The following is a 24,381-nucleotide window of genomic DNA, read 5'->3' as shown; positions in this document are numbered from 1 at the left end:
AAGATGGCAGAGAAGATGGGAGTGAAATTGATCGCTTGGATATTGTGGAAGAAGAGAATGTAGATGAATAAAGGGGACATCAGCACTAATGCAATTATGTGTCTATAGTTTGTTGTTTAATGCAGAAGTTGTTGGAATGTAAATAGCAGTGTGTAAAGTAAACAACAGACAAATAAATATTAGTTTTGAGATGTATATGTGTTTTGTGGTTTTTGATACTAATAGTATGTAGTCTATGTTAATGTATGTAATGATGTATAAGTGTAGAAATGGTGTGTGTGTGTGTGTGTGTGGGGGGGGGGGGGTCATTGTAGAAAGGGCAGAAAACATAATATTTTATCTGATTTGATAAAAAAAGTGTAATAGGTTGTATGTGATATACATTTATTAATAGTAAGTATTAAGTATATTTAATAAGTATAGTATTGTTGAATGTTTTTGGCACTATTTGTTAAAGGCAGTTTTTACTAACCAAATAGCAGTGGTCTGGTTTTATACAAAGAACATAAATACATAATTTAGTGGGGTATATATACAGCAACAGAGCTATAAATATATTTGATTATAAATTTAACAGATTGCAAAGTAGCTGTGAGGTGATAAAGTTATGATGACAAATGAGAAACAGGAAATTTTGTTTAACATTCATTTACATTGTCTTATTTTTATAAAATTTTGTAGTATGTTTATTGTATGGTGTTGATTGTATAGTATTGACTAGGAGTTAAAGTTATAGTGTTTTCAACTGGCAGCAGGAAGTGTGTTATCTTTCAAATGTTTTTCATTTCCAAAACTCATTTTATAAGGTAAAAATGCTAGTGAACAATAAAAATATAACTAGTATAAAACATTTGTTTTTTCAGTGTTTTTTAAAGTTATGTGTTTTTATTATTATTATTATTGGAAAATGAACTATTTATTTATAAAGTCTTTTAAACAAGTGTAAAGATAAGGAATACAATTTATGTTTAACCTTGTTCTCAGAATTAAAGTATTGTGTTGATGTTTATCAAGGTTATTTATGTTATGGATTTGTTATGTTTTTATTTTTTTTTTTAAATAAATGGTGTATATATATATATATATATATATATATATATATATATATATATATATATATATATATATATATATATATATATATGTTTAATATAATGGTTAGTGTATAAGGACAACTTATATGGTAAATTGAAATGTAATATTATAATGCAGTAATTGCAGTGTGGTATATGTAATTGATTTGTATGAGGTATGTGTATCTTTTTATGTTAATATATTGTAAGATATAAATAAATAAATGTTTTTAAATAAGGATTTTGAGAAAATGATATTCTATGCATATAAGTTGTTTTAAAGTTATAAGATAAAATGGAGAAAAAAGGAAAATGACAAAGTGATATATCAAAAGGATAGTGTGAAATCATGTGACACAATTGGTCTGACACAGACAGAAGTAAACAAAAGAATGTTGATTGGGTTGGCAGACATTCCGTCTCTGTAAGGAGAGGTGATCTGTGTGATATATTAAAGAATGGTGTGAAATCACTGGTCTGACACAGACAGAAGTAAACAAAAGAATGTTGATTGGGTTGGCAGACATTCCGTCTCCGTAAGGAGAGGTGATCTGTGTGTGTGTGTGTAAAAAAATATAGGGGTGGTGATATGGCTGCATTGCATTTAATTGTACTGGTGTTAGTAGAGGTTGATGTTTTCTATAATGATTTTTATTGAAGGTTTCAATGTTGTTTCAACAGTGAATGAAGTTTTGTGTTGGAAGAAATATTGAATAGGTGTTTAATGTATGTGTTTTTATGTATGTACTTATTTAGATTAGTTACAGTAATTTTTAATTTTTGTAATGTAATGTTTTAATAGAATATTACATTATTATGTAATATATTTTTGTTGGTTTGAGAAATGTAGTTTCTGGAGGAGAGTATGCTAAATAATTAAGGGTGTTTCCCAATGTAAATATTTTTTTAACTTTGAATAGAATACAGAAAAGGAGCTGGAAGTGGCAAGGGCTTCCCTGGATTTTCAAGGAGATGGTGTGTACATAGCTTTAAAAAAAATGTTTTCTTGATTCTATGCATTCTATTTGAGGTTAAATGTGGCAATGTGTAATGATGCAAAGTATATGTTGTTTGTAATATGTATTTAAGTTTGTAACATTTTGTTTTAATCCACAGATATGTTGGAAGATGGCAGAGAAGATGGGAGTGAAATTGATCGCTTGGATATTGTGGAAGAAGAGAATGTAGATGAATAAAGGGGACATCAGCACTAATGCAATTATGTGTCTATAGTTTGTTGTTTAATGCAGAAGTTGTTGGAATGTAAATAGCAGTGTGTAAAGTAAACAACAGACAAATAAATATTAGTTTTGAGATGTATATGTGTTTTGTGGTTTTTGATACTAATAGTATGTAGTCTATGTTAATGTATGTAATGATGTATAAGTGTAGAAATGGTGTGTGTGTGTGTGTGTGTGGGGGGGGGGGGTCATTGTAGAAAGGGCAGAAAACATAATATTTTATCTGATTTGATAAAAAAAGTGTAATAGGTTGTATGTGATATACATTTATTAATAGTAAGTATTAAGTATATTTAATAAGTATAGTATTGTTGAATGTTTTTGGCACTATTTGTTAAAGGCAGTTTTTACTAACCAAATAGCAGTGGTCTGGTTTTATACAAAGAACATAAATACATAATTTAGTGGGGTATATATACAGCAACAGAGCTATAAATATATTTGATTATAAATTTAACAGATTGCAAAGTAGCTGTGAGGTGATAAAGTTATGATGACAAATGAGAAACAGGAAATTTTGTTTAACATTCATTTACATTGTCTTATTTTTATAAAATTTTGTAGTATGTTTATTGTATGGTGTTGATTGTATAGTATTGACTAGGAGTTAAAGTTATAGTGTTTTCAACTGGCAGCAGGAAGTGTGTTATCTTTCAAATGTTTTTCATTTCCAAAACTCATTTTATAAGGTAAAAATGCTAGTGAACAATAAAAATATAACTAGTATAAAACATTTGTTTTTTCAGTGTTTTTTAAAGTTATGTGTTTTTATTATTATTATTATTGGAAAATGAACTATTTATTTATAAAGTCTTTTAAACAAGTGTAAAGATAAGGAATACAATTTATGTTTAACCTTGTTCTCAGAATTAAAGTATTGTGTTGATGTTTATCAAGGTTATTTATGTTATGGATTTGTTATGTTTTTATTTTTTTTTTTAAATAAATGGTGTATATATATATATATATATATATATATATATATATATATATATATATATATATATATATATATATATATATATATATATATATATGTTTAATATAATGGTTAGTGTATAAGGACAACTTATATGGTAAATTGAAATGTAATATTATAATGCAGTAATTGCAGTGTGGTATATGTAATTTATTTGTATGAGGTATGTGTATCTTTTTATGTTAATATATTGTAAGATATAAATAAATAAATGTTTTTAAATAAGGATTTTGAGAAAATGATATTCTATGCATATAAGTTGTTTTAAAGTTATAAGATAAAATGGAGAAAAAAGGAAAATGACAAAGTGATATATCAAAAGGATAGTGTGAAATCATGTGACACAATTGGTCTGACACAGACAGAAGTAAACAAAAGAATGTTGATTGGGTTGGCAGACATTCCGTCTCTGTAAGGAGAGGTGATCTGTGTGATATATTAAAGAATGGTGTGAAATCACTGGTCTGACACAGACAGAAGTAAACAAAAGAATGTTGATTGGGTTGGCAGACATTCCGTCTCCGTAAGGAGAGGTGATCTGTGTGTGTGTGTGTAAAAAAATATAGGGGTGGTGATATGGCTGCATTGCATTTAATTGTACTGGTGTTAGTAGAGGTTGATGTTTTCTATAATGATTTTTATTGAAGGTTTCAATGTTGTTTCAACAGTGAATGAAGTTTTGTGTTGGAAGAAATATTGAATAGGTGTTTAATGTATGTGTTTTTATGTATGTACTTATTTAGATTAGTTACAGTAATTTTTAATTTTTGTAATGTAATGTTTTAATAGAATATTACATTATTATGTAATATATTTTTGTTGGTTTGAGAAATGTAGTTTCTGGAGGAGAGTATGCTAAATAATTAAGGGTGTTTCCCAATGTAAATATTTTTTTAACTTTGAATAGAATACAGAAAAGGAGCTGGAAGTGGCAAGGGCTTCCCTGGATTTTCAAGGAGATGGTGTGTACATAGCTTTAAAAAAAATGTTTTCTTGATTCTATGCATTCTATTTGAGGTTAAATGTGGCAATGTGTAATGATGCAAAGTATATGTTGTTTGTAATATGTATTTAAGTTTGTAACATTTTGTTTTAATCCACAGATATGTTGGAAGATGGCAGAGAAGATGGGAGTGAAATTGATCGCTTGGATATTGTGGAAGAAGAGAATGTAGATGAATAAAGGGGACATCAGCACTAATGCAATTATGTGTCTATAGTTTGTTGTTTAATGCAGAAGTTGTTGGAATGTAAATAGCAGTGTGTAAAGTAAACAACAGACAAATAAATATTAGTTTTGAGATGTATATGTGTTTTGTGGTTTTTGATACTAATAGTATGTAGTCTATGTTAATGTATGTAATGATGTATAAGTGTAGAAATGGTGTGTGTGTGTGTGTGTGTGGGGGGGGGGGGGGGTCATTGTAGAAAGGGCAGAAAACATAATATTTTATCTGATTTGATAAAAAAAGTGTAATAGGTTGTATGTGATATACATTTATTAATAGTAAGTATTAAGTATATTTAATAAGTATAGTATTGTTGAATGTTTTTGGCACTATTTGTTAAAGGCAGTTTTTACTAACCAAATAGCAGTGGTCTGGTTTTATACAAAGAACATAAATACATAATTTAGTGGGGTATATATACAGCAACAGAGCTATAAATATATTTGATTATAAATTTAACAGATTGCAAAGTAGCTGTGAGGTGATAAAGTTATGATGACAAATGAGAAACAGGAAATTTTGTTTAACATTCATTTACATTGTCTTATTTTTATAAAATTTTGTAGTATGTTTATTGTATGGTGTTGATTGTATAGTATTGACTAGGAGTTAAAGTTATAGTGTTTTCAACTGGCAGCAGGAAGTGTGTTATCTTTCAAATGTTTTTCATTTCCAAAACTCATTTTATAAGGTAAAAATGCTAGTGAACAATAAAAATATAACTAGTATAAAACATTTGTTTTTTCAGTGTTTTTTAAAGTTATGTGTTTTTATTATTATTATTATTGGAAAATGAACTATTTATTTATAAAGTCTTTTAAACAAGTGTAAAGATAAGGAATACAATTTATGTTTAACCTTGTTCTCAGAATTAAAGTATTGTGTTGATGTTTATCAAGGTTATTTATGTTATGGATTTGTTATGTTTTTATTTTTTTTTTTAAATAAATGGTGTATATATATATATATATATATATATATATATATATATATATATATATATATATATATATATATATATATATATATATATATATATATATATATATATGTTTAATATAATGGTTAGTGTATAAGGACAACTTATATGGTAAATTGAAATGTAATATTATAATGCAGTAATTGCAGTGTGGTATATGTAATTGATTTGTATGAGGTATGTGTATCTTTTTATGTTAATATATTGTAAGATATAAATAAATAAATGTTTTTAAATAAGGATTTTGAGAAAATGATATTCTATGCATATAAGTTGTTTTAAAGTTATAAGATAAAATGGAGAAAAAAGGAAAATGACAAAGTGATATATCAAAAGGATAGTGTGAAATCATGTGACACAATTGGTCTGACACAGACAGAAGTAAACAAAAGAATGTTGATTGGGTTGGCAGACATTCCGTCTCTGTAAGGAGAGGTGATCTGTGTGATATATTAAAGAATGGTGTGAAATCACTGGTCTGACACAGACAGAAGTAAACAAAAGAATGTTGATTGGGTTGGCAGACATTCCGTCTCCGTAAGGAGAGGTGATCTGTGTGTGTGTGTGTAAAAAAATATAGGGGTGGTGATATGGCTGCATTGCATTTAATTGTACTGGTGTTAGTAGAGGTTGATGTTTTCTATAATGATTTTTATTGAAGGTTTCAATGTTGTTTCAACAGTGAATGAAGTTTTGTGTTGGAAGAAATATTGAATAGGTGTTTAATGTATGTGTTTTTATGTATGTACTTATTTAGATTAGTTACAGTAATTTTTAATTTTTGTAATGTAATGTTTTAATAGAATATTACATTATTATGTAATATATTTTTGTTGGTTTGAGAAATGTAGTTTCTGGAGGAGAGTATGCTAAATAATTAAGGGTGTTTCCCAATGTAAATATTTTTTTAACTTTGAATAGAATACAGAAAAGGAGCTGGAAGTGGCAAGGGCTTCCCTGGATTTTCAAGGAGATGGTGTGTACATAGCTTTAAAAAAAATGTTTTCTAAATAATTAAGGGTGTTTCCCAATGTAAATATTTTTTTAACTTCTTTATTTGATTTGCTGTGCGAGTCAATGGGCAGGGTTTGGGGCATGAATGTATTTAGTGAGGTAATGCAGTGGAGGTGTGGTTACTGAAACTACAGTGTATTGGTCAGAATATTAACAACTGTATGTTAAAACTAAAGTCTTTGAAAATTCTTATTACTTGCAGCGATTGCAGAGGTAAGAGCTGATGTTTTTTCTTTTTTATCTGTGTATACCATTGAACCTAGGCAATGTATTATGATGCTATATGTTATCATTGTAAGTAGGATATATGGTATGGTAAATTTTGTTTTAAAGGTGTTATAGTGGTAGACTTTTGTTTGCATTTTCATAGCTGTGTAGATATGTAATTTAGAAAGTTTTATTTTGATATAAGTAAGATGTTGAATATAATTATTAAATGATATCTGTATTTTTGTGAAATACATATTGTATAGATTAAAGTTGCAATGGAAAAGGAGATGGTAAAGCAGAAGGTTTAAATGGTGATATGTTAAAAATAAGGCAATTAATATATCTGAGCTATGTTACAAAATAAGGTAGAGTATATTTGTTTCTTGATTTGTAGTTTTTTGAAACTGGTAATACTATTGTAAAAAAATTAATTAAGTGTGAATTACGTGTCGGGAGTTTATGACTTATTTTTGTATTATTAATTTTTTATTTAATGTTAGTAAATTGTATTTGTGGGTAGTACGCTTTGGGCTGTATATTTTAAGTTTAAGTGTTATTTTATGTGTTTTGAGTCAGAAAAACTTGTGGGTGTTAAATTTAAAACTATTTAGCATTTAAGAGAATTAGTTGTGTATGATGTTTTTATTGTTGTCATGTTGTGATGCAGAGTAGTTTATGTTTGTTTGTGTGGTTATAGGATGAATACAATAACTGAACTATTGCATATATATATATATATATATATATATATATATATATATATATATATATATATATATATATATATATATATATATATATATACATATGTGTGTGTGTTTTGTAAGAAGTCGTGCTCTTTAAGGTACCATGTATTTGATCCAAACAGCTGTATTATTACCAGAAATTATAGAAAGTAAATAGCCTATTGTAGTAAGTTTATTTAAAAATATTTTAATGTAATTTATTAATTTGATGTCAAAGGTACATTTTCAGGTTTCACTACAGTGTTTTTTAAATTATATAAATGTTTTTGGTACTATAAGCATTTTTATGTGTTTTTGTTGTGGAAAAGTACTAATATATTTAAATTAGCTCGGAAAGGGTTCAACCTTTTAAATGGTTGTATAATATGTATGTTTAAACTATTTTTTTTTTTTACGGATAGAGATGTGATTGATGAAAACATGTTGGACTGAAATAGTTGTTGTGTGGATGGATTTAATAGTATGATGAAGGGGATGTGGTTATTGAAAGAGTTGATTATCGTGGTTGGTGAGATTGGGGAATTTACAAGCATGTCACAGTTACAGCCAAAAATAAATAAATTAAACAAAATAAATAAATAACCATGTCAGTTGTGTTTGAGAATATTTTACATCTATTTGTTTTAAGACAATATTGCATGAATCATAGGAATACAATGGTTGAATATTTTGTGGTTAATACACCTAATTACATGTATTATGACTAATTATGACTATTTTAGTTGTCTGCAAATTAACTGTTTGTATTGGATGTATAGTTTTTTACTTTGTAGTGGTCAGTAGATGCTGTCTTTTGTGTTTTCAATGGAAAACATGTTTGAGGTTGCTTAGTATGAAGTTAGATGACAGTACTGTTTAAATATTTTGTGGTTAACATTGAAATGCAGAACAGAGTTTTTTGTTATGTTGTCAGTGAGTTCAAGAATGAAGGATACAGTTTATACTATGTTTAATGCTAAACTACTGAACAATTTTCAATGTACACAACTATGCAAAGGTTTGTGTTGGGTAATATGCATGTAAGGTTTCTAAAAGAAATCTCTAAGTCAGTAATGTTTCATGTATTTGGCCTGAAATACTGTAAAGAATTAATATTGTGTGATATGGTTACAATTGTCATTTCCAATTTTGCTTCTTTTATATTGTAACATGTTTTACTATATAGTGCAGTCATGTCTGCTAAAGCACAATATAACTTTTATTTCAGTTTTCTTGCTAATTGTGAGTTAAATATATACTGAGAATTATACAATGTTTTTTTAGGTAATAAATCTATTTATTTAGTTAAACTAAAAATATATGTCTAGAATGAAATTAATTTTTTGTTTAATTATTTAAAAAATAATTTTGCAAGTTTTCTATTTCTATGTGCATGCATATTTTTTCAATTTTTAATGCACTGATTCTAATATATAAGTTTTGTTATAGTAATGTTGATGGGTTCTATATGGATTTTTGTTGAATGTTTAATGTTGTTTTTAAGATAGTGAAAAAAAAAATTTGTTGGAGGAAGTTTTGTATATATCATGGTTTAATGTGTTGTTTCAGTGAGGTAAAGCTGTGGAGATGTGGTTATTGAAACAGCAGTCTATTGGTTTTAATATTGATGGCTTTGTGTTAAAAGGGAAGATTGTCATATTATGTTTGCAGGAAATGCAGAGGTAATAGTCAATGTATTCTTTATGTGTTTATGCCATTGAATGTAGGCTATAAATTATGAGGCTATATGTATATTTTATGTAGGATATATATATATATATATATATATATATATATATATATATATATATATATATATATATATAGATAGATAGATAGATAGATAGATAGATAGATAGATAGATAGATAGTAACATGAAAGATGTTTTAATTGGTGTTTTGAGCATTGGTGGTTTAGTGTTTAATGAAGGAGTGTGGTTGTTAAATGTCCACTATTGTTTGATAAATTGGTAACACTTTATAATAACTGCACACTATTAATCATTAATTAAGCATTAGTAAACAGATAATTCATAATTTATAAAGCATTAATAGACAGTAATAATCAGTTTATAAATACATATATAAATGCTTTATTCTTGATTTAAAAGCATATCTATAATGTGTAATTTCATACTTTATTCATGATCAATTTATCATTTCTCAATTAAATATAGCATTATTTACAAACCAGTTATTTAGGAGTTGCCAGTGTTTCATAAGATCACAAGAAATGTAGTAAATTCAGGTAGTTATAAAGCATTTAGTAGTGGTCAGTTAACTATTTATGTGAGCTCATCTAAAGTGAGGACTAGTTATGCCTTGTAGAGAATTTATAAAGGATATTTAAAAGCTCAGTTATCTTCTAAACAAAAAAACAGAAACAAACACAACACAGTGATACAGAACATAGAAATATTAACAGCCTTTAAATCTCATTTGTAAAAGCTTTACAAGGCATAAATAGTCCTCACTTTAGATGAGCTCACAAAAATAGTTAACTAACAACTACATATGTTTTATAACTACCTGAATTAACCCTGAATTTCAGTAGAAATACATGTTAATAAACCATTTATTAACACTATAAGTAACTATTACTATATGCTATAAAAAAGATGTATGAATGCACATTCAAATAGTTTATTAATCATTTACTTACAATTTCAAACTTACAATTTGAACCACTGACAACTACTTAATAACTGGTGTGTAAATAATGCTATACTTAATTTAGAAATGATAAATTGATCATTAATAAAGTATGAAAAAAACAATTATTAAATACATTATAGATATGCTTTTAAATCAGGTATAAAGCATTTATATCTGTATTTATAAACTGCTTATAAATGTCTATTAATGATTTATAAATGATGAATTAACTGTTTCCTAATGCTTAACTAATGATTAATAGCATGCAGTTATTATACAGTGTTACCGATAAATTAGATGAGTGTGCAAGCAGGTCACAGTTACAGCAAATAAATAAACATTGTTTAATATTTTGCCAAAGCTGAATTTATTTGTGGTAAATATACTTAAATACATTTACAGTACATGACTAATTTTGTTGTATGATCTTTAATTGTATGTTCTGGATGTATATTTTCTAGTTCACAATGTTTAGTACTTAATGTCTTGTGTTTTAAATTGAAAAATAATGTTTGAAGTTGGTTAGTATGAAGATAATGGACAGTACAGTTTAAATGTTTTGTGGTTAACACTGAGAGCAGAGTTTATTGTTATTTTGTCAGTGAGTTTATGATTACATTTTATACTATACGTTTAATGCTAGTATTGAAAGTTTTTTCAATATACAGAATTATGCAAAGGTTTGTGTTGTGTAAGATGATAAAAGATTTGTACAAGTAATCTCTTAAGCTCAGTAATGTTGCTTTAATTTGACCTGAAATACAGTAATAATATAGTGTAATATGATTTTACTTTTTATATTATAATATATATTTTACATATAATGCTGTTATATCTTGGAGTGTAAAGCATACGTTTTATTTCCTTCTACTTGAAAATTGTGACTTAAATATACTTATAATTACACAATATTTTTGAGGTAATATAATTTATTATTTAAACTGTTTATTGGGTTCAACTAAAAATCGTATTTGTTTGTTAATTTGCTATTTCTATGTGCATGATATTTAAGGCCAAAGTATACTTGTTTGTGTGTGTGTGTGTGTGTATGCTAGTAAATGTGTACAGTTGAACACCCAGCCTTTCAAACTATACTCCATTTGATATTGTATGCAAAGAGAGCTTCATCTGTGTCCAGTTAAGTTATGGTTGATCAACTGTTTTTTTTACTTTTATAAACCAAAGCTGAGCTACCTCATACCCTTTTGCTCAGACTGACAAGCACGCATGGTAACAAAAATAGAGTGGTGCATTTACAGTACGCTTACACTGTTCTGATGATACAAATCACACACACTGTGCGCTGTTGATCGTGGACAGGTTAAAATTGAAGCATACTTTGGCCTTTACAATGTATAAAAATTATAATGTATGTCTAATGGTTAATATTATTGTAAGTTGCTGATGTTTTGATGATAGTAATGTGATTTTATTTTTTTGTTTTTAGATGCCTAAGCTGAAGAGATTTAGAATGCGGCGTGAGCCATTCAACAACAAAAGTAAGGCAGATGTTTCTAATTCTGTTGCTTGTGTTTGTCCAGACGTGGTGGGCATTGTAGCAGCCAATGAGGTTAGACTGAAGTCTGCAGAGGTGACTGAGGAGTTTGTGGGAGTAGCTTGCAGTGTAGTGTCAGTTGTTAAGCACAAGATACATAATGTGTGTACTTGGAAAAAATCTGACATTCAGGACATACGTAGTGAGGGAAGTAAACTGGTCAATGACATGACTAGCTGTAAAAAAAACACAGAGTTATGAAGACTGTCGATTTTCTCAATGGTTTGGTGGGCAACATGACATTTTCAGTAAAACATGCAAAGTAACAATAGAACGATTACTGAATGGAGGAAAAAATGACTTGTATGAGAAATTACAGGAGATTTTGTTTAGTCATGAATCTTGTATGGTCAACATAAAAGGAGACACGTGTGCTATTGTGAGACATAATGATTTCTATGTTGTTGTTGACTGTAATGTGCGAAATGCATGTGGTTTGGGATCAGACATTGGAACTGCAGTTGTTGTTTTCAACACAAATTGGCAAGACCTATTTTTGCACATTGATAATTTAATGACAAGTCTGAATGCAGAAAACTTTAGTATATGTGGCATCAATGTCAACTTATCATCATCAGAAATGCCACAAGTTGTTTACAATGATACTGTTGGAGAAAACAGAGAATGTACAGCAAATGAGACAGAAGAAATGTCAGCATCTACATTAAATCAAAGAGAAGGTGTTAGCATCCGTGGATCATTTCATCAGGGTGACCATAAGTTCAAGTGGCCAGGGAAACAGTGTGCAGCGATTAGTTTGGCTGCTATAGCGATGCACAGTGTGCTTAGTGTGTTCTCATGGGAAAGTAAAGATCTAGATAATGTTGTAAATACTGGCGATAGCTTGTATTCTAGTTTGCGTCAAAGGGGTTTAATCAGTGATCCAACAAAGAAAAAGTTGCTGTGTATACAAGATCTTCCTAAGGAATATGTGTTTGGTACAAATGCATTCAAATTTGAATATGCTGATTTTGTTTCTGGACATGTAGATGTGGTTGATGGAGATTTTATTAGATCTGGTGCATGTGTGACATTAGCTGATGGTTTGCAAACAATGTTTGAAAAATATGACACATGCTTTTTTACCTTAAATGGCAGTACTATTGCCATTATTAAAGAAAATAGTAGGTTTGCTGTGGTTGATTCTCATGCACGTAGCAGTGCTGGGATGGTTGATGGTAATGGATTTAGTGTGGTTGTATATTACAATTCACTTAGTTGTGTTTTGAAGCACATAGAAAATTTGTCTGCATTTACTCGAAGAAACCTGAAGATTTTTGAATTAAGTGGGGTCTGTGTAGTACTTAAAAGCCAAGAAAACTCTGCTAGTCACACAGAAAACATAAATGATGAAAGTGAAAAAACGACCCGCAGGGGTAAAAAAAGAATGCATGATTGTATAAATGTGAATGTGGAAGAAGAGAAAGAAATTGTGGTTACTAAGAAGCCAAAACAATTATTAAAGGAGAGCACTAAAGTACTTGAAACAATTTCCAAAATTGATGCAAATTCAGATGATGTAATTTGTTTGGGCAATGAGACAAATAGTATTTTTAATTTCAATCCACTGTGTACTGAAGTAAAGCAAAAACTAAGTAGTAAACTTAATATAGAGTTTAATAGTGAAAATTTAGTTTTTCCAAGAAACAACAGAAAAATTGGCCATCCTTGTAAAACAGTTAGTATTTTAGGGGATGGAAACTGTTTTTTTAGGGCAGTTGCACAAGTAATATGTGGTACGCAAAAATCTCATCGGGCAGTCAGACTTGCAATTGTGAAACATATGGAATTGCACAGTGTGCAATATAAGAATCTTTTAAGATGTCAGTATGTATCTATGGAAGATTATTTATCTAAATCCAAAATGAGGTTTGTAGGATCATGGGCCACAGAATTGGAGATTCAAGCGATGGCTAATTATTTGGGAGTGGATATTTATACATATCATAATGAAAAATGGTTACAGTACAGTTGTATGCATGAAAGAATGTGCAATCAAGGTATATATCTACAGCACTGTAATGAGAATCATTATGAAGTTGTTATATGTGTGAAACAACCTAATAGCCAGATGTGTTATATGTTGTGTCAGAATGAAGAATGCGATGTTGGAAAACACATTTGTACGAGACAGCGAGTAAAAATTCAAAGTGAAATTTCTGTGAATCATGAGGAACAAAATCCTGTTACTGGAGATATAAAGAATGATGCATCTGCTAATAAGAGGAAATACTTGAAAAGGTATTTTTCATTAAAAAGAGTAAAGAACAAAATTAAAGACCAAACTAAGCAACCTGTTTTGGAGAAGTATCATTGCAATGCAGAGTTTCAGAATCATGTGAAAAATCTCAATAGGAAAAGATATCACAGCAATCCTTTTATATATAGAGTCATTAAAACAGGCAAGTAAGATCAAATATGCTGAAAACCAGCAACATAAGTGTAAAGTCAATGAGTACAATCGAGTGAAGTATAAAAAGAATGAGCAATATAGGAATAAAATTAATGAGTACAACAGGGTGAAGTACTTTGAGAATGATCAATATAACATGAGAGTGAGGAAATACAGTAAGATAAAATACCAGAACAATGTTCAATTTAAAAACAGAGTGAAAACATTCAGTAGGGTGAAATACAATGTCAATGAAGAATTTAAAAACAGAGTGAAGACATTTAGTAGGGTGAAATACCATGCCAATGAGGGATTTAAAAATAGAATGAAACATTCAGTAGGGTGAAATACCATGCCGATGAAGACTTTAAAAACAGAGTGAAGAAATTTAGTAGGGTGAAATACCATGCCAATGAAGACTTTAAAAACAGAGTGAAAACATTCAGTAAGGTGAAATACCATGCCAATGAAGACTTTAAAAACAGAGTGATGACATTCAGTAAGGTGAAATACCATGGCAATGACCAGCATAGAAACACTGTCAAGCAGCGCAGTAACTTAAAATATCGTAATAGTGCAACACATAAAGAAAATGTAAAAAGAATTAACAAGATGAAAAGAGAACAATTAAAACAAAATCAACAGGTTTGTGATTTTGTCAGAAAGAATTTTGTAGATAAAGTTAGTTCTGGGCCAGAATTTGTTTGTTGTGTTTGCCACCGGCTGTTATTTAAACAGCAAGTATTATGCTGTAAAACAGAAAATTATAACACAAATTCAGCAGTGGCACTGATGGCAAAAAAATGTATTACAAAACATTTTTTGCATAAGTGTGCTGAAAATTGTGTTATTCCCTGTGAACTGGCAGGTTCATGTAAAGGCAAGCTTTGGATTTGCTTCACTTGTCATTCTAAAGTAAAAAAAGGAGAAATGCCAGCTGAAAGTGCTGTTAACAATTTAGAATTGAAACCTATACCTGAAGAACTATGTTGTCTCAATAATTTAGAGCAACATTTGATAGCTTTGCATATCCCATTCATGAAAATGTTAGCTTTACCAAAAGGTGGGCAAAATGGAGTGCACGGTCCTATTAGTTGTGTCGCAGCTAATATTAAACAAACAACAAATGTTTTGCCTAGAACAGAAAATGAAGGGTCTTTAATATGTGTAAAGTTAAAGCGGAAGTTGACATATAAAGGTCATTATAAGTATCAGTATGTGGACACAACGAATATTAAAGAGGCACTGTGTTGCTTAAAAAAAATCAACAAATACTATTCAGATATTGTTTTTAATGATAATTGGTTAAATGAGTTTATTAGACAAGATGATGATGACAATACAAACAACATGGAGGAGACTGAACTGGAAAACATAAATGTTGATGAGGAGTTACACGATAGGCAACAGCACTGTGTGTTTATGGACACGTGTCTGCAACCTGTAGATATTGGGCAAGAAGTACTTGATCAGTATTTTGATGGTATCTTGAGCCTGGCTCCTGCTGAAGGGAATAATCCAGTGAAAATGCTTGCAGATGAGACAAATGAAGCTAAATGTTTTCCTGTTTTGTTTCCTAATGGTACTTCAACTTATTGTGATAAAAGAGGACAGAAAATAACATTGTCTCGATATTTTAATAATCGAATTTTGCATGCAGATGGTAGATTTGCACAAAATATTGAATACATTTTTTATGCACAGTATCTATCAGAAATACAACAGGTACTGTCTAATGTATCTATTGCTTTAAGAAAAGGCCATGGATGTAGTAAGTCCATACCAAGTGAAATGTTTAAAGATACTGAGTCCTTGAGACAAGTGCTTAATTTTGATGAAGGCTATAGATTTTTGAAGCCCATCCGTGGCACTCCGGCATTTTGGCAAGGTGTGCAAAAAGATTTGTTTGCCATGGTCAGGCAATTGGGCATTCCCACCTGGTTTTGCTCATTCTCATCTGCTGATATGAGATGGACAAATCTAATGTCAAGTATTTTAAAACACGAAGGCAGAAAAAAATCATTAGAACAATTAGAATGGGATGAAAAATGCGAACTTTTGCGCCGTAATCCTGTAACAGCAGCACGCATGTTTGATTTTAGGTGGCATTGTTTTTTAAAAGAGGTGCTTATGTCTCCTGTTCAGCCCATAGGGGAATTTGTGGACTACTTTTATAGGGTGGAATTTCAGCAACGTGGTTCTCCCCATGTCCACTGTTTGTTCTGGATAAAAAATGCTCCACAAATAGATAAGAATTCTGATGAAGAAGTTGTCAAATTTATAGATAAATATGTTACATGTGAGGTGCCCTGTGAAGATGAAGAATTGCAGAGCGTTGTTACATCCATGGAGTGTCACAGTAAACGTCATTCCAAAACGTGTAAAAAGAAAAACACAGTTTGTCGTTTTAATTTTCCCAAACCACCATCTATGAAAACATTTATTTGTCGCAGAAAATTAGAAGATGAGAAAAACTTGCCCAACAAAGGTGATAGTCAAAGTGAAAGTATAAGTACAAATGTAAATGATAACACACAGGTAGAATATGCTCGAAACATAATGACTGCAGTTAAGAAAGCTGTTTCAGAAGAGCAGTTCAGTTCTTTAGAAACTTTGTTTCATAGTGTTGGAATAAATCAGGAATTATTTGAAATGGCATATAAATGCATTAATAACAGCACACACATCGTCTTGAAACGACAATTGCATGAAGTATGGGTAAATCAGTATAACAAATTTAGCCTTAAGTGTTGGAATGCTAATATGGATATTCAGTATGTAACAGATGCTTATGCTTGCATAGTTTATATAATTTCATATATTTCAAAGTCAGAACGTGAAATGGGTTTATTGTTAGCTAATGCTCAGCGAGAATCAGCAACTCAGGGTAATTTAGACGCAAGACAAGCTTTGAGGAAACTAGGAAGTGTGTACTTACATAATCGTGAAGTTAGTGCACAAGAAGCAGTTTATAGGTTAACAAACATGCATTTAAAAGAGTGTTCGAGACATGTCCAGTTCATTCCTACAGGTGAAGATACTGTACGAATGAGTTTGCCTCTGAGTGTAATACAAAACAAGTTGCAATCTCAGAATCTGGAAAGTGAAGAGATGTGGATGACAAGTTTTGTTGATCGCTATAAACATAGGCCAAATCAAAGCATTTTTGAAGATATGTGTTTGGCCACATTTGCGTCTGAATATCGCGTTGTATACAAAGGTCAATCTTGCGCTAATAAAATTAGGTTGGAAAAGAATTTTGGTTTTATAGTAAAAAGAACTCGTACTCAGCCTGCTGTTGTGCGTTTTGCTCGATTTTCAATAACAAAGAATCCTGAAAAATTTTATCTCAGTGTATTACAATTGTTTCTTCCTTATCGTATAGATAATCAGTTAAAACCAGACCAGTATTGTAATTATGAACAATTTTATAAAGAAGGGAATGTTCGTTTTAGTGATGGGTCTGTTCACCTGGTTAAAAATATAGTGGACACAAATAGAGCACTTTTTGAAAAGGATGCAGATGTCTTAGATAATGCACAAACTGCTGTTGATAATGAAGGAATATTAGAAGATGCATGGTGTTCACTTTGTCCTGAACAGCAATTAGAACGTATGGAATGTATACAGCTTAGACGTGATACTGACCAGCAAGGTGAAGAATATGAAAGTTGTATACCAGATTTAGTAAATGATGATGGGCCTGTGTCTCAAATTGAGAAAAAGGACTATAGTCTGAGTCGCTCAGATGGGTTGAGCTTAATTCGCTCTTTAAACAAAACCCAGATATCTGTTTTCTATAAAATTAGACAATGGTGTTTAAGTAAAACCAGAGGTGAAAACCCTAAACCTTTTCATGTTTTCATTACCGGTGGAGCAGGAACTGGCAAAAGCCATTTAATTAAAGCAATACAATATGAAGCGACAAGATTATTGTCTCAAATTACTTTGTACCCAGATGACGTGTCTGTTGTATTAACAGCTCCAACTGGAATTGCTGCTTTCCAGTTAATGGCTTCTACTATACATCATACGTTTTCCATTGGCACAGATGTGAAGTTGCCATACACTCCTTTGGGAGAAGAGAAATTTAATTCTTTGCGAGCAAAATTCCATGGACTTCAGATTTTAATTATAGATGAGATCTCAATGGTAGATCATAAACTGTTGTCATACATTCATGGAAGATTACGTCAAATTAAACAAACTGGAGACTTCTCTCCCTTTGGCAATGTTTGTGTTATAGCAGTTGGGGATTTTTTCCAATTGCCACCCGTTAAGGGTAAACCATTATATACGGAAGTGCCAGGACTCGGACTGTGGTCTAATTGTTTTACTGTTGTTGAGTTAACCCAAGTAGTAAGGCAAAAAGACAGCAAATTTGCTGAATTATTAAACCGTTTAAGGAAACGAAGTAAAAAGTCTCCACTGAGCAATGAAGATTTGGAGATGTTAAGAAAATGTGACACAGGTGAGGATGATTTTACTCCTTTACACATTTTTGCTACAAACGATGAAGTACATGAGCACAACCTAAAGCAGTTAATTAATATCTGCTCAGAGGTTGAAACCATAGAGGCTGAAGATTTTGCCCGTAGTAAGAAGACTGGCAAAGTAGAGTTAATTGCTGGTCATCATATAAAGGTTTACAATACGTGCTTGCCAGCAAACCTGCTTTTAGGCATACATGCACGTGTCATGTTGATTAAAAATATTGATGTAAATGATGGCTTAGTTAATGGCGTTTGTGGCACAGTAACACACATTGTGCGTACTAATAAAAATAAGTTACCCGAAACTGTGTACATCCATTTTGATGATAGTCATGTGGGATTTAAAAGACGTAAAAAATGTTTGGCTGAGCCAGCAAAATCCTTTAACTCAACTCCTATTCATGTAGAAGAGGAAAATGCATGCAGGAACGGCGGTATTCGGCGACAGTTTCCTTTGAAATTGGCTAGGGCATGCACAGTCCATAAAGTACAGGGTTTAACTGTGGATTGTGCTGTTGTTAGCTTAAAAAAAGTTTTTGCAGCTGGCCAGGCTTATGTAGCACTGAGTCGAGTAAGAAATTTGTCTGGCTTGACTATTAAAGACTTTAATGAAAAAAGTATTTATTGTAATGAGAAAATTTTTGAAGCTGTACAAGAAATGCCATGTTTTGACATACATAATGAGTTATATTTGACAGCACAACACAGCTCTTTTTCACTGTTTATGTTGAATGTACAGAGTTTGAGCTGTCTTAAACAAGATCTGAATGTTTGTGTTCAACAGTTAAGACCATCATGTATTGCTTTAACTGAAACATGGCTGCCTGAATCCTATCCTGAAAATGTGCAATTGGAAAACTACACATTTGTGGGTCTTTCTCGTTGTGCAGCATACACAAGCAATTGTCCCCCGTTCAAGGATTTGAAAGCACAACAACATGGTGGAGTTGGACTATATATAGCATACGGTGTAGCAAATACTACTGTAACATTTCCAAATCTTAATTTGGAATGCTTGTTAACACACTTCACTGAAAAGGACATATTGGTTGGTGTTATTTACAGGCCTTCAACATACCCTTTGTCTGTTTTTAAACAAAACATAGACAAGTTGATTAATTTGGTATCAACAATTTGCAATAAAGTTGTGCTTGTAGGTGATTTTAATAATGATGCATTAAAGTCCCAATCCCTCTGCACTTTCATGGCAAACAAGGGATATATTCAACATGTTAAAGAACCAACAACTGAGAAAGGAACCTTAATTGACCACGTGTATGTAAAAAACATTGACATTTTTTCAATTAACACAAGTGTTGTGCCTGTTTACTTTAGCACACATGAAGGTGTTTTTTGTTCCTTTGAAGACACTTAACTTAGTGACAGCTTATGAGTTAAATGACAATTTAAACCTGTTGTTTTAATCTTTTAATCTTTAATTACTTTTGATTAAGTCATGATTTGAATAAATAGACTTCTGGTTAATGATAAAAGAAACAAATTCCATGATGAAACAGGTTTTAAGCTACTATCAGCTTAAAGTATCAGATGGTATATATATATTTATATAGTAAGTAAAAATAGTGTTTTGTTCATTGCATTATAAATATCCAGATTACTGCAGAGAACATTGCTAAATTGTTATTTTATTGTTATGTAATCTTCTTTATTGGATAAATGAATTTCTGGTACAAGGACCATGATGAAGGAGCTTATCTCTTATCTTCTGGATCCTTGGTAAGCTGGTATTGAATATTTTGTTGTATTTTAAGTGTACATATTACTGTACATATTATCACCCACCCTCCAAAAAATAATAAGAGTTACAAATAATAAATAAATCAGTGTTTTGTTTTGTTCATTTTATTTTAAATATCCACATTACTACATAAGACCATTACTTGGTTGCCAGTTAATTATTATGTGCTCCTCTTTATCGATTAACTTAAGTTCTGTTTGCTTGGTGAAAGAAAAAAGGACCATGATGAAAGAGCTTATCTCTTATCTTCTGGATCCTTGGTAAGCCAGTATCAGAACTTAGTTGTATTTTAGGTGTCCATATTACTGTATGAAAACATTAGTAATACAAAAATCCCACTCAAAAAATAAATTAATAATAATAATAATTGTGTTTTTGTCCACTGTACTATAAATTTCCACATTACTGCATGAGAACATTACTCGGTTGCTATTTCATTCTTATGTGCTCTTCTTTATCGATTAACTTAAGTTCTTGTTGCTTGGTGAAAGAAAAAAGGACCATGATGAAAGAGCTTATCTCTTATCTTCTGGATCCTTGGTAAGCCAGTATCAGAACTTTGTTGTAATTTAGGTGTCCATATTACTGTATGAAAACATTACTAGTATAAAAATCCCACTCCAAAAAATAAAAAAATAATTGTGTTTTTGCCCACTGTACTATAAATTTCCACATTACTGCATGAGAACATTACTGGGTTGCTATTTCATTCTTATGTGCTCTTCTTTATTAATTAACTTAAGTTCTTGTTGCTTGGTGAAAGAAAAAAGGACCATGATGAAAGAGCTTATCTCTTATCTTCTGGATCCTTGGTAAGCCAGTATCAGAACTTTGTTGTAATTTAGGTGTCCATATTACTGTATGAAAACATTACTAGTATAAAAATCCCACTCCAAAAAATAAAAAAATAATTGTGTTTTTGCCCACTGTACTATAAATTTCCACATTACTGCATGAGAACATTACTGGGTTGCTATTTCATTCTTATGTGCTCTTCTTTATTAATTAACTTAAGTTCTTGTTGCTTGGTGAAAGAAAAAAGGACCATGATGAAAGAGCTTATCTCTTATCTTCTGGATCCTTGGTAAGCCAGTATCAGAACTTTGTTGTAATTTAGGTGTCCATATTACTGTATGAAAACATTACTAGTATAAAAATCCCACTCCAAAAAATAAAAAAAATAATTGTGTTTTTGCCCACTGTACTATAAATTTCCACATTACTGCATGAGAACATTACTGGGTTGCTATTTCATTCTTATGTGCTCTTCTTTATTGATTAACTTAAGTTCTGGTTGCTTGGTGAAAGAAAAAAGGACCATGATGAAAGAGCTTATCTCTTATCTTCTGGATCCTTGGTAAGCCAGTATCAGAACTTAGTTGTATTTTAGGTGTCCATATTACTGTATGAAAACATTACTAGTATAAAAATCCCACTCCAAAAAAAAATTTAACTTTACATATATATACATACATGAAAACCACTATAATTTTGTAATCATGTTAGATCAACCACAAAAAAGGTTTTATTTTTCTTGCATTGCAACAGCATATGTTAAAGGTTAATACACATATGTAAAAAATAAAATAAGTAACACTTGGTAAGCAACAATTGCAGGTGTAAATAGTTTAATATATTGTATGAAACCAACTTTTTATAATTAAATATATATGCATTTGAATAAAGTCAATGCATTATTGTGAAAAGGTAATATGGTTATTGTGATTCTTAAGTCTAAAAGGCTGTAATTAAATACATATTAATGCAAATGTACATATAGCTTGCCAGCCACGTCTGATGTTGGTTTGGTCCACACATGCTTGCATATTTATTTATTTATGAAATAAGGGGAAATTGTTTCTTTTTTTTTCCGTCTTTAAAAGGATTATATAGCAGCATATCTAATAGCAATGTAAAAAAAAAAAAAAAAAAAAAAAAAAAACATTTATAAATGAACATGCTGTTGCTAATGCAAGTTTTTGCTTTCCTTTTAATTTAAATAATAACAAAAAGCAAAAATATACTGGTAATGGTACTCCAGGTTATCCACCTGGATGGGGTTCAAGTCCCTGCAGTGTACTTGCTTGTTATTATTATTACTTTTACAAAATCTAATTTAACACACTACTAAATGCTACTAAAACACCATGACATGTAGCAGTTATGTATAACCACTGCACATTGAGCATGTCTTATTTCTTTCTGTTAAATGAGTCAATATTTTTTCCTTAAAATTGTGTATATTTTCCAATTTCAGGATGATGTAGAATATTTACTTCTGAATTACTTTCATTACTACACAGGATAAATAAAAAAAAAGTTGCTGTATTCTATGCAGGACTACTTTATCTAAGCCATACATTCATAATACATCTCATAATCTTGTTCTTCATTTACATCTGATGCACAAAATTGCCTGAAATGTTAAAGGTCCCCTTCTTCGTGATCCCATGGTTTAAACTGTAGTTAGTGTGTAATGTTGTTGTTACAGTATAAATAATATCTGTAAAATTCTAAAGCTCAAAGTTCAATGCCTAGCGAGATATTTGATTTAACAGAATTCGCCTACAAAAAACGACCCGTTTGGACTACAGCCCTCTAGTTCCTGCAGGAATGACGTCACTAAAACAGTTTTTTGACTAACCTCTGCCCACATGAATTCACAAAAAGGGGCGGGGTCTTGTTGCGCTCTGACGGAGAAGAAGGAAGAGCTGCATTTGTGTTTGCCATGTCGTTGAAACGCTGTTATTTTCATCTCTGAGTCCAATCACCTTTGTTTGGGCTTCCCAGGGACGCTGTACTTTGAGATTAATTGTTACGATTTATGTTTAACTCGGTTCCCGAAAATTATTATCCACATGTAAAACTATGTGCAGCACATTTTGCTGAGGACAGCTTGCCGAGGACAACTTCCTCAATCTCAATCAGATTAATGCCGGATTTGCAAAAGGATTATTCTTGAAAGATGGAGCAGTTCACTCTTTGTCAGGAGAAGGCGTTTATGGACCACAACCTGGTAAGTGTATATTATTATTTAAGTTGGTGCATTTAACAGTGTCTGTAACTTATTACACAAAGGGCAACGCTGTTTAGCTTTGTTAACTAGATGGTAGGGTTGTGCAAAAAAACAAATTCATACTCCTAGTTTCGTTGCGTAGCAGCAGTTAAGATACCAGAGCACTGTCCTGCATTTTCCTGTTCTAATCGGCGGACCATTGCAAGTACGGCTCGGGATTACTTTTCACAAGTAAGATTTAACATTACAATTGTACTATTGGTTGTAGTTTGTCCTTAAATCCAGAGAATTGAGAAGGAGCAAGGATCTTTGATAGTACTGTACTGAAATCGTAGCTAGCTACATTAGTTAGACTATGTATCTCCCTCCCTCAACTCAAGTGTTTCCCACATAACTTACTATTCAGATCAGAAAGCAGTTCAAAAAAGCACTTGTTAAATGCACGAAAACTTACTTTTAGCGTTAGGTAACGTTAAGTGCCTATTGCCAAGTTAATACATACATTGTTCGACAGAACATAATAACTGTTATTTGTGTTTGCGCACGTGATATCAGAAAGTGTATTTGAGTACTGTGTAAAGCGCTATATAAATATGTATTATTTATCTTATTATTATAATATTTTGAGAGTTACAGAGAGGGTGATCCACCAAGCTTCAGCAATAAAAGCTCCTAAGGTGTCAACAGTCACACACATTGTGCGGGAGGAGATTGGGACAGAGGATGTTTTTTTTTTTTTTTTTGTAGTGTTTAAAGTAATAATTTAGTGTTTATCTAAACTTTTCGTTAATATTGAAATATGTATTTTCTTACGCAACATCTAATACTAATAATTAGTAGTAATTATGTCTGAGAACATTGTTCTCAACAACAAGATATTACAAAACACTGATTAAACATAGCACATACCACCGTCTTGTGGTTATATTAAGTATTATATTTAACTTTATTTACTTCCTTTTTTCAAGTATTCTTTATTGCTTTATATTGATGTTTAATCTATTGTTTAGAATATTTTTTAATTCCTGGAGGAAAAAAAAAACATTGTTTTGTTGATTGTA

General features: G+C 30.7%; 3 protein-coding genes across 3 annotated transcripts in view; all 3 read left to right on the top strand.

Moving 5' to 3' along the window:
• LOC127934086 (normal mucosa of esophagus-specific gene 1 protein-like) overlaps positions 1–2,269 on the top strand; it is a 3,455-nt gene extending 1,186 nt beyond the window's left edge. The window contains exon 4 of the mRNA XM_052531262.1: positions 2,190–2,269. Coding sequence (XP_052387222.1) covers positions 2,190–2,269 — 80 coding nt within the window. The remainder of the gene's footprint in view (positions 1–2,189) is intronic.
• A 4,342-nt stretch (positions 2,270–6,611) lies between these two features.
• Positions 6,612–14,512, top strand: LOC127934344 (uncharacterized). Its single transcript, XM_052531658.1, has 2 exons — positions 6,612–6,728; positions 11,553–14,512. Exon 2 carries the CDS (start codon positions 12,007–12,009, stop codon positions 14,068–14,070), a length of 2,064 nt encoding a protein of 687 aa, XP_052387618.1. The 5' UTR covers positions 6,612–6,728; positions 11,553–12,006; the 3' UTR covers positions 14,071–14,512.
• Positions 14,210–24,026, top strand: LOC127934085 (uncharacterized). Its single transcript, XM_052531261.1, has 2 exons — positions 14,210–14,215; positions 14,377–24,026. The coding sequence occupies exons 1-2, from the start codon at positions 14,210–14,212 to the stop codon at positions 19,918–19,920; spliced, it is 5,550 nt and encodes a 1,849-aa protein (XP_052387221.1). The 3' UTR covers positions 19,921–24,026.
• Positions 24,027–24,381: the final 355 nt, after the last annotated feature.

Source organism: Carassius gibelio, chromosome A18 (genome assembly GCF_023724105.1).
Source record: "Carassius gibelio isolate Cgi1373 ecotype wild population from Czech Republic chromosome A18, carGib1.2-hapl.c, whole genome shotgun sequence".
In the NCBI taxonomy this organism is placed as follows: Eukaryota; Metazoa; Chordata; class Actinopteri; order Cypriniformes; family Cyprinidae; genus Carassius; species Carassius gibelio.
The sequence above is the reverse complement of the archived record's forward strand: the minus strand, read 5'-3'. Positions and strand labels throughout refer to the sequence as shown.

Coding starts and splice junctions, on each gene's coding strand:
- LOC127934344 (XM_052531658.1), top strand. CDS start 12,007: ATGGTCAACATAAAAGGAGACACGTGTGCTATTGTGAGACATAATGAT.